At 40.5% G+C, this 17,408-nt stretch overlaps 2 protein-coding genes across 3 annotated transcripts; one reads left to right on the top strand and one right to left on the bottom strand.

Annotated features, from left to right (window-relative positions):
• The first annotated feature begins 2,035 nt into the window (after positions 1-2,035).
• On the top strand, positions 2,036-5,188 carry LOC119765952. The gene is made up of 2 exons (XM_038250235.1): positions 2,036-4,006; positions 4,865-5,188. The coding sequence occupies exons 1-2, from the start codon at positions 2,036-2,038 to the stop codon at positions 5,186-5,188; spliced, it is 2,295 nt and encodes a 764-aa protein (XP_038106163.1).
• Positions 5,189-10,129: 4,941 nt separating this feature from the next.
• Positions 10,130-17,191, bottom strand: LOC6051850 (AP-1 complex subunit mu-1). 2 transcript variants are annotated; one of them, XM_038256119.1, is made up of 5 exons: positions 17,030-17,191; positions 16,514-16,604; positions 15,453-16,454; positions 15,265-15,390; positions 10,130-10,558 (listed from the first exon to the last, which is right to left on the bottom strand). In XM_038256119.1, exons 2-5 carry the CDS (start codon positions 16,553-16,555, stop codon positions 10,460-10,462), a joined length of 1,269 nt encoding a protein of 422 aa, XP_038112047.1. In that variant the 5' UTR covers positions 16,556-16,604; positions 17,030-17,191; the 3' UTR covers positions 10,130-10,459. The 2 variants fall into 2 exon arrangements, with proteins under 2 accessions (XP_038112047.1, XP_038112048.1); XM_038256120.1 differs by lacking the exon at positions 17,030-17,191 and adding an exon at positions 16,667-16,730.
• Between the last annotated feature and the right edge of the window lie 217 nt (positions 17,192-17,408).

Raw genomic sequence — 17,408 nt, forward strand, 5'->3', positions numbered from 1 at the left:
CAAAACTTGAGTGAAAAAAATGATAAAAAAATTGTGTTGATAAAAAAATCTATTTAAAAAATCAAATAAAATAAAATGGTAAAACCGAATTGAACAGTCTTCGAAAAGCCGAAAATTCAAAGAAGTTAGAAATCCTACAATTCAAAAATAAAAATATTTAAAACATCAAAAATATTAGATTTTAAAATTTTGAAAATTTAGGAACTCTAAAACTAAAAAAAAATCAAAAACTTAAGAAACAATATTCATAAATAAAAAAAAATGTTTATAAATTTAGAATTGCAATTTTTTTAGAACTCAAACATTCCAAAATCCAAAAATTTAAACTTAAAAACATATTGTAAATTGAAAAATTGCGATTTTTTTATATTTTTAAAAAGCGGTGAATATTTTTTGAAGTTTATGTCTCTCGACTCTGACCAAAGTCGAAGAAGTGAGGAAAAAACTTTTAAAAAAATACAAGCCATGGTTTTATCGTTTTAAAACTGTTTTAACTGTTTTCAAATGTTGTCTGTTTACTAATGTCGATTTTTTTTTTTCGTTGAGAAAAAAACATAACCCGGAAATTTTTGAAACAGCAGCAAGAGAAAAACTATAGAATAAAAAATAAATAACACAACAAAACATTTAGCGGTTCTTATTTACAAAAAAAATCGGAAGTTTATTTTCAAAAAATGTTAGATTAGATTAGAAAAAAAATAATATATTTTCAAATGAACCCAGGCACGCCAAATAATGAACGCAGGAAAATGCACTTCAAATTGTTTTCAGTTGATTAAACTTCTAATGCAATAAAAATTGTATTTTTTTTGTGGGAATAATTTTTCCCTTGATTTTTCGAACGATTTTGAAAGAACATAATTGTTAGCGCAAGAAGATTGGATACCCCTGAAATGTGATCCACAAGTCGGAGATCTACTGATCTCCTTTTGATTCCCACGAATGATCGTCCTATTCCTGTTCCTTAAAATTCTCTCTTCTCCCGTAGCCCAAATCCCTCTCCAAATTCCCTGCACAAAACCGATCACAATAAACTGCTCCAGTATCAGTCGCAATTAGACACCGTCGAGAACACAACCGTCGCGTAATAAAACTAACTTTTACACCGTCCGAACTGTTCGCGTTTTAGTTTTAATAAACTGTGCCGTTCTGCAACCTAATCGCGCGTTTTAAGTGCAGTGTCGAAACCGTGCACGAACATTTTGGTCCTTCGAGCCGGATTGCGAACGTTTTTTGGACCATCCACTCGTTCGCGACCTGTAACCTGTGGAGAAGACGGTTTCGTGAAGTTTACTTGTCGTGCGTGTTGAAGAAGTGCTGTGGACTGTTACTGTGCGTGCTGAAAAGAACGAAAAAACTCGGTGCTGTGACCTGTGAGCTGCTGTACGAGAGGTCGGTGACCTGAACGGACGGTTCAGTGACCCCGGCCATCGCTGTGTTGTTCCTTTGTGCGGTTGGAACCGTACAACATCATCGCCATCGCGGATCGGGACTTAGCGCGCTGCTGATTCGGCGCGATGGTGGATTGCTGCAGGTGGTTCGAGTACAATCGAAGCCGCTGAAGATCGGCCATCACGAAGTGGCCGTTCCTGAACACCGTCGTACTGCGCGCTGGAAGCTGTTCCTGTTCCTGGACAAGCCGTTCGAGATTTGCTGTTTCTGTTGGGAAGTAGTTGCATGATACGGTTGGTTGTGGGCTTGCATGTGGACATTTCTGTGTTGCTGAGTGTGTTCGGAGAAATAAAACGAAATTAAACAGATCTGCATGTGAGTTTCTTCCACTCTGTGGACATTTCCTGAGCCCTGGTTCTTCCCTCTGTTGGACGGTTGGTCTTGGATTCCGCTGGTGTTCCGCCGTTGGTTGTCTGCTCGGTTGGTCCCCCTCGCTGCTGTCTGTCTGGTCGGTCGCTGTCAATTCGCGTGGGCGTTGAGTGAGCTGTGTTTTGGAGTTCTGTGCAGTGCAGTCAGTAATCTACCTGTGAAGCGGGTTAGCTGTGATCAGTGGTGTGATTTGTAGTCGCCGTGAGTGTTCGACATGGCGCCTAGTTTACGCGAGTTGGAAAAGCAGCAGAGTCACCTTCGGAGAACCCTCGAAGCCATTCAGCAGTTTGTGAATCAGTACGATGCAACGAGAGATGCTGACCAGATCGACGTCCGTCTTGAACGCTTGGACGAGACGTTCAACGAGTTCCGTTCTGTGCGAATCAAGATTGAGCTGCTGACCGAAGAAGATGACTTTGATGTAGAAGTGATGGAAGGTGAGACAGAAGAAGATCGTGCGAAAAGGGAGGCTGATGCGAAGAAGAAGCGGAAGGAGAAAAACTTGAAGGTGCTGATGGAAGCTGAAGATTTCTACTGTGCTGTGAAGGCGAAGCTGTACAAGAAGCGCGGTCCGCTAGAGACCGTCCCACCGGTCCCTGTGCCATCTGCTGTTGATGCGAGGCCTGCTGTTGGTCTGTCTCATGTCAAACTTCCGGACATCAATCTACCGATTTACACTGGTGAGCTAAGTGAGTGGATCGTTTTCCGTGACACGTTTCGTAGCTTGATTCACAACAACTCCCAGCTGTCGGATTTTGACAAGTTCACGTATCTACGTTCGTCGCTGCTCGGTGAAGCGCTTCTGGAGATCGCTGGCATCGACGTTTCAGCCGTTAACTACGATGTGGCCTGGACAACCCTGGAGCAACGATACGACAACAAGAAGCTGATCGTCAAGGCTCATTTAGATGCGTTGATTGCAGTCGAACCTATGAAACGGGAGAGCTACGCGGCACTTAATCAGCTCATCGGATCGTTCGACAAGCACCTGATGATGCTGAAGAAGATTGGGCAGGACACGGATATCTGGAGTACTCTGCTGGTACACATGGTGTGCTCGCGCTTAGATGGCAACACGCTGCGTCTTTGGGAAACTCATCATAAATCCAAAGATGTTCCGAAGTTTGATGATCTGATGAAGTACTTGCGCGGTCATTGCTTAGTACTGCAGTCGGTTGCGCCATCCAAGCCCACTGCTGAAGAGGAGAAACAACGACGTCCGTCAGTGAGTCATGTGGTGACTCAGTCGGTGAACAAGTGCCCATTCTGTGATGAACTGTTCCATTCACCTTTTCACTGTCTGCTGTTCTTGAAGAAAACTGTCGATGAAAGAATGGAAGCTGCTAGGAGACGGAATCTGTGCCTGAACTGCTTGCGTGCTGGACACTCAACTCGTTCCTGCACAAGAGGATCGTGTCATCACTGTCATCAGTACCATCACTCACTGTTGCACATCAACGCTGTACGAGAGAGACCCTCCGCCTCGCAAGCACTGACCAGACCAACACCTGAGCAGCAGCAGTATCAACAACAGCAGCCGCAGTATCAGTCAATGGGCCAGCAGCAACCACAAATCCAACCTCCAATACAGAACCAGTCTTCAAACACTGCTCAGTCGAACACACACTCACAGAACACTCAGCAACTGTCCACCACAGATCCATGCACAAGCCACAACACTACAACACTGTCAATCAGTTCCCACAACCGTAAAAATGAAATTTTACTCTCAACCGTTCAAATTTGCATCCGTGATCTGCGCGGAAACACACGCCTAGTTAGAGCGCTGCTCGACTCGTGTTCGCAATATTCGTTTATGTCCTCCGCATGCTGCAAGAAGCTTGATCTTCGTTGCACTCCAGATTACCTGACCGTACTCGGAATTGGCGGGTCGTCTGTCGTCTCACGGCAGCTTGTATCAGCGAACGTACAACCCCGTTCGTCCGCTCTGCCGCAGTTTAACCGCGAGATGGATTTCTACGTGCTTCCTGAGCTGACATCCGCTTTGCCGAACCAGAACATCGACACTACTGCGTGGGAGTTTCCGAACAACATCATCCTAGCTGACCCACACTTCAACGAACCTGGAGAAGTGGAGCTGATAATCGGTGCTGAACACTATTTCGATCTCTTACGAGATGGTCGATCACGCATCGCCGAGGATGGCCCTGTGCTGCAGAATACTGTTTTCGGTTGGGTCGTTTCAGGACGTGTACCAAGCAAATCAACAAGCGCACACGTTGCAGTCGCGCAGCTGAACTCCGCACCTACCAACCGTAGCGACTATGTGCCTTGGCGGCCGGCGTTCCGATCGGGACACCCTCAAGAACTTGATGCATGCTCAACGTTCGGCTGCACATCAAAGCATTGCAACCGAATCCGTGGAACTGCTGAGAACAAACGGTCAATCTCAAGCAGTGTGCACAACTGTGCGTAACCGTCGTCAGTGAAGATCTGATCTTGCACTTGACCGCCCAAATTTAAAAAAAACTACATTTCGTCTGTGCGACTCGCCTGAGTCGAACCGTTTTACTGTCTGGGCTCCAGTGACCCAAATTCGAGCCTTTCGTCCGTCAACAATCAACCTTTGCATGAAGTCCGTTATCCGTAATCATCTGTCCGTCTTTGGAATGCAATCCAGTACCGCACTGTACCGTTCTGTCCCGTCGCGCAAAAGCGCTCATTTGCATGCAAACAATCATCTAAAATCTACATTTTGTCGCCGTAGAAGCTAAGAGGACACGTGTGCACCTGCGTGCACAGCGAGACGAATTCTAGACCCTCGTCTCCCCAGCTCAGTAAGCGTGATCATCTGCGAGTCTGATCAACTCGTTTGGGAGGTCGAAGCAGCCCTGAGAACCAGCAGCACATCGTGGTCCTGCACGTGCACAAATGTAGTCGGTTTGGGGGTAGAAGAGATGAAAGTAGCTCCCCCACTCTTCCGAGCAAGAGAGAGTAGCAAGGGGGTAACGAGTGAGGACGCTACAAGAAAACCTGTACTCGGTGAACCCTCCTCCTACTCTGCCGAACACGACCAACGTAGGTCGTCCCAGCGCCAATAGCGCTCGAGGTTAGTTGGCCTCCCCAAGGACATCCGTCAAAGCCCCAGACAGTCAACACAACACCGTTGTCGAGAAGCAGTCAGTTCCTGAAAACATCATTCGCGGCTCGTGGCCGCAACCGTTTCATCTGGCTACAACTGTGGCCAAGCCAAGCTGTCGCCGTATGTTGCAGTACAAGCTGCATCTGTCTGTTTCTGCTGCGCCGGTACAAGCTGTTCATACGAGTGGCCATCGTTCGAGGATCCAGCACTAAAGCACTCGGGGTGGCGCTGTCGCAATCGGACGGGTTGGACTGCCGCCCCTAAGAAGCCCAACGTTAAGTATCCTGTAAATATATGTTGTCGTTTTAGACTCTGAATCACTTTTTCCGGCAGGTACTTACCGTCTGCGGTCATCGCTGGATCCCCCGAACCACAACTGCACTCCAAGCAACAGAAATGCAGTCCAAAATGCAGCTGAACAACATGAACGAACCAGCGCGGGCAGCAGAAACAGACTCAACTCAACACAGCTGATTTGCTGATGCAGTCGTCGCAGTGAAGACAACAAAGCAGCTGAAGCAGAAAACCACATCAGCAGAAAGCAACAGCAAGAAGAAACAGTGTCGTTCTTTTGTAATTTCTATTTTTGTTTGGTTGACGAAGAATATGTGTTAGAGTAAGTAGCAGTAAGATCGAAGTAGGCTGGAGAAAACAGTAGCAAAACAGAAGCAGTGATAAGTGGAGAGATAACAGATATCAGAGAAGAGAAGAAGAGAGCATGGTAAGGGTCGTAGTCTGTTTAAAACCTTAGGTTTTCAAGGCGGCCGGCATGTTAGCGCAAGAAGATTGGACACCCCTGAAATGTGATCCACAAGTCGGAGATCTACTGATCTCCTTTTGATTCCCACGAATGATCGTCCTATTCCTGTTCCTTAAAATTCTCTCTTCTCCCGTAGCCCAAATCCCTCTCCAAATTCCCTGCACAAAACCGATCACAATAAACTGCTCCAGTATCAGTCGCAATTAGACACCGTCGAGAACACAACCGTCGCGTAATAAAACTAACTTTTACACCGTCCGAACTGTTCGCGTTTTAGTTTTAATAAACTGTGCCGTTCTGCAACCTAATCGCGCGTTTTAAGTGCAGTGTCCGAAACCGTGCACGAACAATAATCTTGAAAAAGTATTTGCAAAGGCCTTACATATATACAGAAACTCGAAATTTAATTTATTTAGAAAATATAATTGTTCATTTAGAAAAAAATAGGGACCATCCATGAAGCACGTGAACAATTTTCTGAAATCTCAGGACCCCCCCCCCCCTCGTGGAAAATTTTGAAAATAAAAAATGACTTAAAAAATGCTTCACAGCAATTCTCTACGAAATCGGTATTTTTATTAATTTTAATATTTGTATTTTTAATCAGTCTGAAACTTTTTGGAACCTTCGATATGCCCAAAGAAGAAATTTTGCATCATTAGTTTGTCCATATCATTTTCCATACAAATGATATATAAAAATTCAAAAATCTGTATCTTTTGAAGGAATTTTTTGATCGATTTGGTGTCTTCAGCTAGGTTGTAGGTATGGATAAGGACTACACTAAAAAAAATGATACAAGGTAAAAAAAATTGGTGATTTTTAATTTAACTTTTTGACACTGTAACTTGATTTACAAAAAAAACACTATTTTTATATATTTTTTTATATGTATTAGGGGACATCAAATGCCAATTGTTCAGAAATTTCCTGGTTGTGCAAAAAATCTTTGACCGAGTTATAATTTTTTGTATCAATACAGATTTTTTTAAAAAATCTAAATATCGGTCGCTAACATTTTTCAACTTCATTTTTCGTTGTAAAATCAAATTTGCAATCAAAAAGTACTCTAGTCAAATTTTGATAAAATGCACCGTTTTCATGTTATAGCCATTTTTAGGTAACTTTTTTGAAAATAGTCGCAGTTTTTATTTTTTTTTTAATAATTGCACAAGTTTGCCTACCTTTGAAATAATAGTTTTGAAAAGCTGAGAAAATCCTCTATATTTTGCTTTTTTGAACTTTGTTGAGACGACCCTTAGTTGCTGAGATATTGCCATGCAAAGGTTAAAAAACAGCAAAAATTGATGTTTGCCCAGTCTCACCCAAACAACCCACCATTTTCTAATGTCGATATATCAGCAACTAATGATCCGATTTAAAATGTTAAAATATGAAACATTCGTGAAATTTTCCGATCTTTTCGAAAACAATATTTTTAAATCAAGACTAACATTTCAAACTAACATTTGAATGTTTGGCCCCACCAAAATCGAATGACCGATTTTTTTTTAATTTTTTTTTTGTTGGAATTCTGCCCGGGTTATCTTTTATAGAAATTTAAAATTATTGATCTTTTTTTTTTATTTCTGAGTTTTTGTTTTTTTTTTATTTTTGGATCGGAAACGGCCATGATCAACGACGACCAACCTTTTCAAAACTTGTGTAACTTTGTGGAAGATTTTCAGTAATATTTACCCTATTTTACCTACTTATTTTTTTAACTAATCTTTTATTACGTAACGCAGTTGGGGGAGGAATGGTCGAAGGCCGTGTTACGATCCAATTTTTTTTGTTTTTGTAATTTGTATGAATATTTTGTTACGAGGAAGAGGGGGTCCAAAAATCCAAATTTATGCGTTACTAAATAAAATTTATATTTTTGTGGACCAGGCTTTATTTTGAACAAATCAAACAATTTTTTCTCAGAATCATCACCGATACAGAGGCCAAATTCTTCGAAAAACTTTCCCATGCTTTTCAATTCAATTCAATTAGTGTTTATTGGTAAATAATCAATTTACAATTTAGTGTTTCTTATAACCTAATAGAGTTTTGGAGTTCCTTTCAACTATGGTTTACACTATAATTCATTTAGAAGTAATTGGATATTCTAACAATGGATTTGGCAAGAGAAGGAAAAATGAAAAAAAAAACCTTCGAGATTTGCTAAGGAAAAGGATAGAAATAGGAAAAGCTTAAAACTAAATCACAGTTTGTATTGTCTGTTGACGTCGAAAAACTTCGCTGCACAAGGCAGCTTATCCGTTGTAGATGTACTTCATCATCAGCTCACTGAGAGCTTGGAATTGTTCTGCCTTGTTTCGGCAGGCACGAAAGCGCGTGAGCATCTCTCCAGCAAGGGCGAAAACTCAGGAAGCGTGAAGAGATCATCACCGGTAACATCAGCTTGTCCCGGGGAGTACCGACGCCAGAAGCGGCTACTCTGCGTACGAACCTCCCCAACCGGGAGGGAACGCTGGTTTGGTCGATGGAACCGCTCCGCCGCCAGCTGCTGCAGCGTTCGAGCTCAAAGTCTTCGGAGGTTGGCGGGACGCTGGCGCTTTCTTCTTCTTGTCCTGCTCCTCGAGGTACTTTTTCCGCGCGGCACAGCCACGGAAATTCGCAGTGTGGTTTCCACCACAGTTCGCGCACTTGACGCGCGCTTTGTGCTGCTGGGCGTTTTCCCCAGCTGGTCTTTCCGCGGAAGATTGCACCTTTCGGTGAAGTGGGTCTCACCGCACTTTACGCACCGGGGCGGAAGATTGCAGTTTCTTGAACCGTGTCCGAACTTTTGACAGCGGTGGCATTGGGCTGCGTCGGCGGGATTCTTCATGTAGAATCGCCACGTCACAAAGAATCCGTCCAGTGCTTTGATCCGCCGAAGGTCCTGGATTTTGACGGACCCACGATCGAAGTACAGGAGGTACAATGTGTACGTACCTGTCACCGTTATCGTCTTTGAGAGCACCTTAATCTCTCGAGGCTTAACCTTGATGCCCGATAGGTGTTCTTCCAGGTCGGAGATCGGGCGGTCCGGATATCCCTGAAGGACGATCTTCACTGGGACCTTCTCTGCAGGGTCAAATGTAAAAAACTTGAAGTTTCGCAACTTCAACTTCTTCACCACCATGTCGAAATTCAGTTTGTTATGTGTAATCACTTGCACTGACGTTTTACCTATTTTCAGACAATATTGGAGGCCCTCAAGCAACTCGTCAACATCGTCTGCCAGCGTATCCAAAATAAAAATTGGAGGTGGACGTCGTTCCTTCGGAGAGTTACATTTTTTCTTCTTTTCTTGCTTGCGCGCAAGTTCATCATCGTCATCGTCGTCGCTAGCACTGCTGCTGTCACTGGCGGTGTTGTTTTCATCTCCACTCAGCATCTCAAATTCGTTGCTGGTGGGAACGTTGGAAGTAGTTGTTGTCGTAGTGCTGGTGGACTGCTGCTGCTGCTGCTGGTCGGAAGTGCTTCCGGATGCCCGGGTCGATTGTCTCGTCCGTACTGGGGACTCACGTGGACGGTATGACACGTGTAAAAAAGAAGGATCGGTGACGTCACCGGGCACGCTCCCGTGCGCGATGGCGGTCGATGCGGCGTTGGTGTGTTTACCTTTCTGCACTCTGCCGGTAGATGAGCTTCGCGGGTTTTTCGAGGCCGCACTCGAACTGCCACGGCCACGGCCGGCCCTTGGCTTGCTGGAGCAGCAAACTCGCGGGTAATCACGGTAAATTACGGCGAAAAAATCGAAAAGTTTGAAGAGCTCCGAACAATTGACTGTTGCTGGCTGGTGTTGCCAGTCCCGATGCTTTCCCATGCTTTTCTCCTCAATACTCACCATTAAACAAAAACAAAACAATCTTTCGCCCCACAAAGACCAATTGCCAACCTCTCGATCCAGCAGCTCTCAATCGCAATCCTTCGGCGTCGATTCCCTCTCCCTCGGAAACCAAACGACCAACACGATGGAGAGTGGATTTCTCCAGCAGTTTCCCCCCCAAACAGACATCGGGAAATTGTAAACTTTTATATTCCTGCCCAGGTTGAGTTGGCCAATCCTCCCTCGCTCCCTCGCTTTCTCACCTGTGTGCGTGGGAATTGGAACCGTGCTCGGAAGCGATAAAACAAACTTTGATGGAATTTTTCCGCCCAACCCCTTTCGTCGGATCGGGAGATTCAAAAGTTTTCCTTCCAGCGTGGTGAATTCGCTCGCTTTGTGTAAAGAAAAGTTGTTTTGTTTTGTTTCTGCACAAGTTGGACGTTTGACACAGTTTTCTTCTATTTCTGCATCAAAATCGAACACGAGGAAGTTTCGTTTTTGTTCTAAATCAAACAATGGAGGGAAAAAAAAAACAACTTTTGTGTGTCGCTTGTGAAATATATTTATAAACCAAGTCTATCAATTAAACACAAATAAAATAAAATAATGATAAGTTTTTCTCTTTTGCTTTTGATTCGTAATACTTTCATCTGCACTTCAACGCTAACTGTTGGTTATTTTTTTTCCATGATTTTCTCACTACTTTTAAAGGACTTTTGCTTAAACAATTCTGCCGCATGCATGACATCTTACAGACACAAAAAAAAATAACTAATGGGAGGATTTCGCTTCTAAACATGACTCGTTACAATCGTCTTTTCCTTCTTAAAAATGCTGCACAATTCTAAACTGTCTGAACCGAAGGGGTTGTGGAAATATTTATAAGTAGAATGTGTTGCCCTTCTGTGTGTTTTGTGATTTCTTTCATTTTCATCCTCTACCATTTTTTCTTCTAGTTCGTTCGCAGCTGATAGTCCCCGTTCTGGGTGATGTAGCGAACCCACGGCAAGGCCTGGTAGCCGCTCTTCTCGATGATCTTCAGGTAGCGGACCTGTTGGTGGAGTTGAGGGGGGAAACATTAGAGTTAGGTGGCGTTGGCAGAAATTTAAATACTAAAATTATTGATAATGAGTAGGGTTAGTGAATTTTCACGATTTCGCGGACAGCGTGCAATTCATGAAATTTAAAGATTTCCGTGAAATCCCGTGAAATTTATCAATTTTCTTAAATCAATTCTTTAAAATAATAACATATTCAATATTTCATTCATAAAAGACTTTTTAAGTAAATTTTATTAGCTTTCAATTGAAAAGTGTGATAAGTGACCATTTGAAAAATTGTTAGCAAAACCTACATAAACATGAAATTGATAGAACATTTACTAAGAAGTGAATGCTGCGAAAACTTAAATGATGTTAACAAAAATCAGTCAAAGAAAAACAAAATATTCTCGCATCTGTTTTATAAATTCTCTTTTTTTCAACCGAAACATGTTAAATTTGATTGAACAAGTAAATTGTGATTTTTTTAAAGATTGCACAGATTTTTTAATTTTATTGACTTTTTTTTAGAAATCAACTAAAAGCAAACATATATCTTTCCCTTTTCCTCCGGTCAATGATTTAACGGGAAAAAATATATTATCAATTTTACTTAGGAAACTAACTTAATTTAGCAATATTTTCATTAGCCGTAATAACAATTTCACCATTATTTAATTTGATATTTGAAACATATAATTTAAAAAAAAATCAAAAGATTCATGCTTGGTTAATTCAACATTAAGTTTTTTTTTCTATTTTTATTATCTTTAAAGTTACCTCTAAGAACATTTCACCTGTTTAAATTTCACGATATTTAATTATTTGGGTGAATGGCTCCCGTGGAAATAAAAAAAATAGTTTTCTGTTCGGATTTTGAATAAAATTTTGAAGATTTCGTTACAGATTAAATTTTTTTTGCCTATTGATTTTAAATTTAGCTTTTGAAAAGTGAGATGAAAACTCTTAAAATATTTTCAACTGGGCAAAATGTCGCAAAAAAAGAATGTTGGATTGTTTTGTTGAATTTAGCTTTGATATGAAATTCAATAAAATGTAAAGGATAAAATAGTAGCAAATCGACGAAAACTGTTTAGCTATATTAGTCGAACATTAAAAAAGCAGCTTAATAAATGACAATGCGCATGCCCTACATTTTGGTTTAAAAATGAATATAGAGCCCATCCATAAACCAAGTGGATTTTTTTTTAAATGCTAAAAAAAATTTAAGCGTCACGTTCAAATAAAGTTAAGATTAGTTGTAGGTATGTTTTAGGACTACACTAAAAATATGATACACGGTAAAAAAAAATCTGGTCATTTCTAGTTTCACTTTTTGTCACTAAAACTTGATTTGCAAAAAAAAAAACACTATTTTTTATTCAGAAATTTCCAGAACGGGCAAAAAATCGTTGACCGAGTAATGAATTTTTGAATGAATAATTTTTTTTTTCATAAAACTAAAATATTGGTTGCAAAAATTGTTCAACTTCATTTTTCGATGTAAAATCTGATTTGCAATCAAAAATTACTTTAGTGAAATTTTGATAAAGTGTACCGTTTTCAAGTTAAAGCCATTTTTAGGTAACTTTTTTGAAAATAGTCGCAGTTATTCATTTTTTCAAATTAGTGGCCATGCTTGCCCACTTTTGAAAAAAATATTTTTGAAAAGCGGAGAAGATTCTCTATATTTTGATTTGATTTTGATTTTGATTTTGAACTTTGTTCATACGACCCTTAGTTGCTGAGATATTGCCATGCAAAGATTTAAAAACAGGAGAATTGAAGTTTTCTAAGTATCACCCTAACAACACACCATTTTCTAATGTCGAAATCTCAGCAACTAATGCAGGGGTGCTCAAAGTTTTTGAATGGCGGGAAAAATTTGGAACTCACATGACCTTGCGGGCCAAATGTGAAAAATTGTTTAGGCCGTTGCAAATATTTTTCAAAGTTTATGTCACCCCACCCCCCCCCTTCCCCTTCAAAATTGGTCTGAAAAATCAGGGGGCAAAAAATATATTTTTCCAAAAAACTTCAAAATTTCCATGAAAATTGAAGTCTAATCAACTGAAAACAATCTAAAATGCATTTTTCTGCAATGATAATCATATTTAGCATGTTTGGGCTTGTTTGAAAATGTTTTGAACTTTTATGAAATTGCAATGTACAGCACCGCAAAATTTTTATTTTTCGCAAAAAAATATTTTTTTTGTCAATCATTAGATATTTTGGAAACTAATGATGGCAAAACAACTGGACAGGTGATAATGCATTTTAAAACACTTTTTTCATTAAAATGTTGAAACCATGGCTCGTTATTTAAATTTTTATACTTTTTTATTTTTTTGTCCCCCCCACCCCCCTCGACTTTGGTCAGAGTCGAGGGACAAAAACTTCAAAAAATACTTGCAACGGCCTTATTTGAAAAGTACATTTTTTCTGGTTAGTTTGCAATAAGTCTTAACAACCATCGTGGCCTCCGACACTTAATTGTTTTTTTTTTTTTTTTGTTCGAAGCAAATCAAAATTTCACATTTTTCAGTAAAGAGCATTAAAAGGACGTGCAGATGAACAATTCAAAATATTATTGAATTTGATAATTCGTAAATTGATCGAGAATCGATAGAAAACGGCTTTGTTTACATTTGGCGCTTAGGACCTTATGAAAACTAACCCGTGATTCATCAGCTGATTTTTTTTTATTTTATGTGTTTTACAACATTTTTGAGGACAAAAAATGACATTTTTCCAGAAGTTTTGTTCAAAAAGCTTCGAATTAATTGGTTCAAATTTATTAAAATCAATAAAACCAATAAATGGCAAACACAAAATATACATAAGATTTGCATTGCTATTGGCAAGTGCAAAATAAGTTTTTGACTAGAGCGTCCAATTTCCCGTCCCGGGAATTCCCGGGATTTCCCGAAAAAATATATTTCCCGTTTCCCGGGAAATTTGTAAATTTCCCGGGAATTCCCGAAATTTAAGCAAAAGTACACATTTTCTATACTTTTTGGAACATTTTTTTTAGATGCTCAGAGAAAAATAAATGAAGATGATTTTGTTCAATTAAATTTATTTTATAGCTCATACACAATTAATCAGATTATCAGACTCTTTGATCTGATTTTATTAATTTATCATCGGGAAAATTAAGTAAGCTTTTTCAAGAATATTTGGAGTTATTTCATAAAAAAATATAATGAGTTGAAAATTAAATTGGTATCTTAACATTTTTAAAATAGTTTTGTGCAAGAAGAATTACTTCAATTCGTTAAATACCTGGTATACAAGAAATTACAATACGTAGTAAAAGAAAAATGGAGCACTGGTGTAACAATGGGTGTTAGAAGGTTAAATAACAAAACATGTAAGACTGATTGTGTTAATTCCAAATATTTGAAAACATTGAGTTGTTTGAAGTAAAACAAACAAGAGAAGTTTGATTTTTGCTTTGCCATTTTGTCCAAGAACTGAAACCATTATGACTTTTTTTTCCCCGGGAAATTGGACGCTCTATTTTTGACCCAGCCCCTAAGAGATTGGTGCGTTAAAACTTTTAAATTACTGTGGAATACCTGTTTTTGCTATTTTTACAGTTTCCTACTTTAGTCAAATTTGAATGTTTTATAACTCATTTCCAAAAAACTTTGATGAAAATTTTGACGAAATACCAATTTTCAATCACATCTAAACTTTCGGATCAAAGCATGGAAAAAGCTTAAACTAAAACTACATTTTTAAGAATTATAAAATCAATTTACAGATGAATCAAAGGGCCATTTTACATGATCTTTCAAAATGGGTCCGCGGGCCACAAAAAATCACCTCGCGGGCCGCGTTTGGCCCGCGGGCCATACTTTGGTCACCCCTGCTATAAATACAAATTGATTGAAAACGGTTAATCTTACCAAAATTTCACTTTAGTACTTTTTGATAGCAGTTTAGATTTTGTTCATTGACCATTATTATTTTTTTAATCATTGACAATTATTTTTTTTTAAATATGCAACATTCTTACAATAAATAATGATTAAATAAATAATATTTCGTTGAAAAAAACTTGCAAAATCGATCGAAATATATTTAGAATACAATCAGACCAAAACAAAATTTAAAGAAAGTTTGTACATCAAATTACACGACGGCGACATAAACTTTGAAAAATATTTGAAACGGCCTAAATATTTTAAGAGAATTATTATTCATGAAATATTTAAATTGTCTTTTTATTTTGTAATCAAAAATAGTTTACAACATTAAAAATGCTTTGCAATCGAAATGTTTATTCTACATTTTTTTCAAAGTCAATCAAAAATATATATTTTTTAAGTGCAATCAACCCTCAAATGACTTTAGCTTGAAAATGGTTCATTTTATCGTAAAAATCAAAAATAGTTTCAAATTGCAAATATTATTTAGCGCTAAAAAATAATTTTGTAAATTTGTTAAGGCTTTTTAAAAATATTTTTGAAAAAAAATATTAATTTTCAAAAAAAAAAATTTGTTAAATGAAACGTCCATGCTTCTCTAAGACTTGAATGGCCTTTGAATGGTAATTGGGAAGTCCCTAAAAAATTCAGAAAAGTCATAAAAAACAAATTAAATTTCGCGGAGAATAGCGAAAACCAAAACGCAAGTTCACTCATTGTGGTGGTCAGCATGTCACGCGAAAGACCGGGGTTCGATTTCTCTCTCTCCCACACAAACTCACCTGAATGCCGGACGTGGTAAAGTACGGTATCTCGAACTTGACCTGTATCGGCGGCTTGCCCTCCGAGTCCTCGCACTCGACGCTGGGCAGCCCAAAGTGGGCCCGCATCAGATACTCCTTGCCGCCCTGGTTGAGCAAAAAATAAAAGTGTTATTAAAAGGTGTTATTTAAAGACTTCAAGAGCTTACCGGGAACGACTTGATCGTCCAGGTGATGGCGTTCTGCTCGGGCGCGTACTTGACGCTGCCGATGGTGGTCTTGAACTTGGGCGAGTCGGCGTCCGCCGGCACCGGAATGACAATCTCGACGTTGTTGGCGGTCGAGCGGCGCTTGAACTGCGACTTGGCCTTGATCATGTACTCGACGCGGCTGTGCGCGTGCCGCTCGATCACCGACTCGATCCAGATGAGCGGCTTGACGTGGGTGTTGAGCCGGTACGACATCAGCTCGAACTCGCCGTCCGGTGGAATGAACGAAATGGTCCGGTCGTTTTCGAAGCGCGAGAGGCGCACGCACTGGTGGAACTTGACGTCCTCCAGCTCGACCGATTTGGACTTGCCGCGGCCGGTGCTCTCGAAGAGGACTTTGTCGTTGAGACCGAGCCGGAGTTCGGGCATTCCGGACAAGTAGACGCGCATCTTGATGGCGCCGACAATTTCGCTTCGCAGGACGTTTCCGTTCGCGTTGGCCAGCAAATTGACGCTCTCGATAACGTCCAGAAAGACCTCGTTCTTGCGGTACTTGATTCCCTCGGAACGCCACGAGACCGCGTTCGTCACGGCCATCGGAATGCGCGGTTGGATCTCCAGCTTGTGGCCCTCCTGGGTGATGTACTCCTGCAGGATCTTGCTGTCCGTCGTCTGCGGGTAGCCAAAGTCGATCAACTCATCGAGCAGCTCGTAAATGACCACAAAGTTGTCCCGGATGCTCTCCTCCTCCAGCTCCTTGAAGTACTCCGTGAAGACCTGCACGACCTTGTGGAGAAACACGAAAACCAGCGCAATGTTGGCGTTGCTCCGCGTGACCGACACCAGGTACAGATTGTTGGTCTTGACGTACGCGAAGGTGCACTCCGGCGTTTGGAGAATCGGCGTAATCAGGCCCTCTTCTTCCTTTTCCATCAACAGCGGCATGAACTTGTCGATCACGCCCATGTCGATGTGGCCGCGATAGTTGCGCGAGATGAGGACCTGGAAGATTAAGTTCAACTTAACTCAAAACATTCTAAAACCACAATCATCCAACTAACCTTCCCTTTGGCGTCCAAGATAAAAATCGCCGATGACGACATTGCTTATCAATTAACCTGGTTCGAGCACGAAATCGTCGAGTTATTTAATCTGAAAATAAAATGCAAATAAAAACATGACTAATTAAAGCGACTAGACCCAACACTATTTACATCGAAGGAGGCCTTCTCTCTTGCAGACGAAAAACCCGTTCCCGGTCGCTGAGTTCCAGCTGGCTGAGAAAGAGTTTGGTGGAGGCGCGGTGAAGGACGGGAAAATTTGACAAAACGAAGAAAAATTTACGTCACCACTTTTGCCGAACGTGTTTTCCTCAATTTTCCAGCAAATATAGTCAATTATTTACCGATTCCATCGAAATTTCAACACAAATTCGACGCCAAATCAACTTTCAGTCATTTTTTCACTTTCCCCACTTGAATCCACCAAAATCAACAAATTTGGGCTGGGACTTCCGAGCCTACTCAGGTTTTGCAATGATTCACCCAAAATGCCCCACTAAAACACGGAAAACCCACCTTCTCCGGCACCGGCACACTCCCGGAAGCAGCGTAAACCACCTGAAAACGAGTTTTCACGCGAAATTTATCACGAAAAGCAAGAAAATTTACACATTTTTCAGTGAAAAGTACTTTTTTTTTCACTCGCGACGACCGACGACGATGTTTGTGGTGACACGGCAGAGTGACAGCTGTCAGAACGGAAAAATGGGAAAGGGCCAATTCGGCGCACTGTAGTAGTTTTGGATGAAGGTAGGAGGGAGACACCTGGCGGTGAGTGCCGTAGTTTGGATAGGGTGATTAAGACACGCTATTTTGTTTTTGTTTGAATTCAAGTTTTCTGTATTCTATGTAAGTTTTTATGTACAACGGTAAAAAACACGATTAAAACCCATTT

This window comes from Culex quinquefasciatus, chromosome 2, assembly GCF_015732765.1.
Source record: "Culex quinquefasciatus strain JHB chromosome 2, VPISU_Cqui_1.0_pri_paternal, whole genome shotgun sequence".
NCBI lineage: Eukaryota > Metazoa > Arthropoda > Insecta > Diptera > Culicidae > Culex > Culex quinquefasciatus.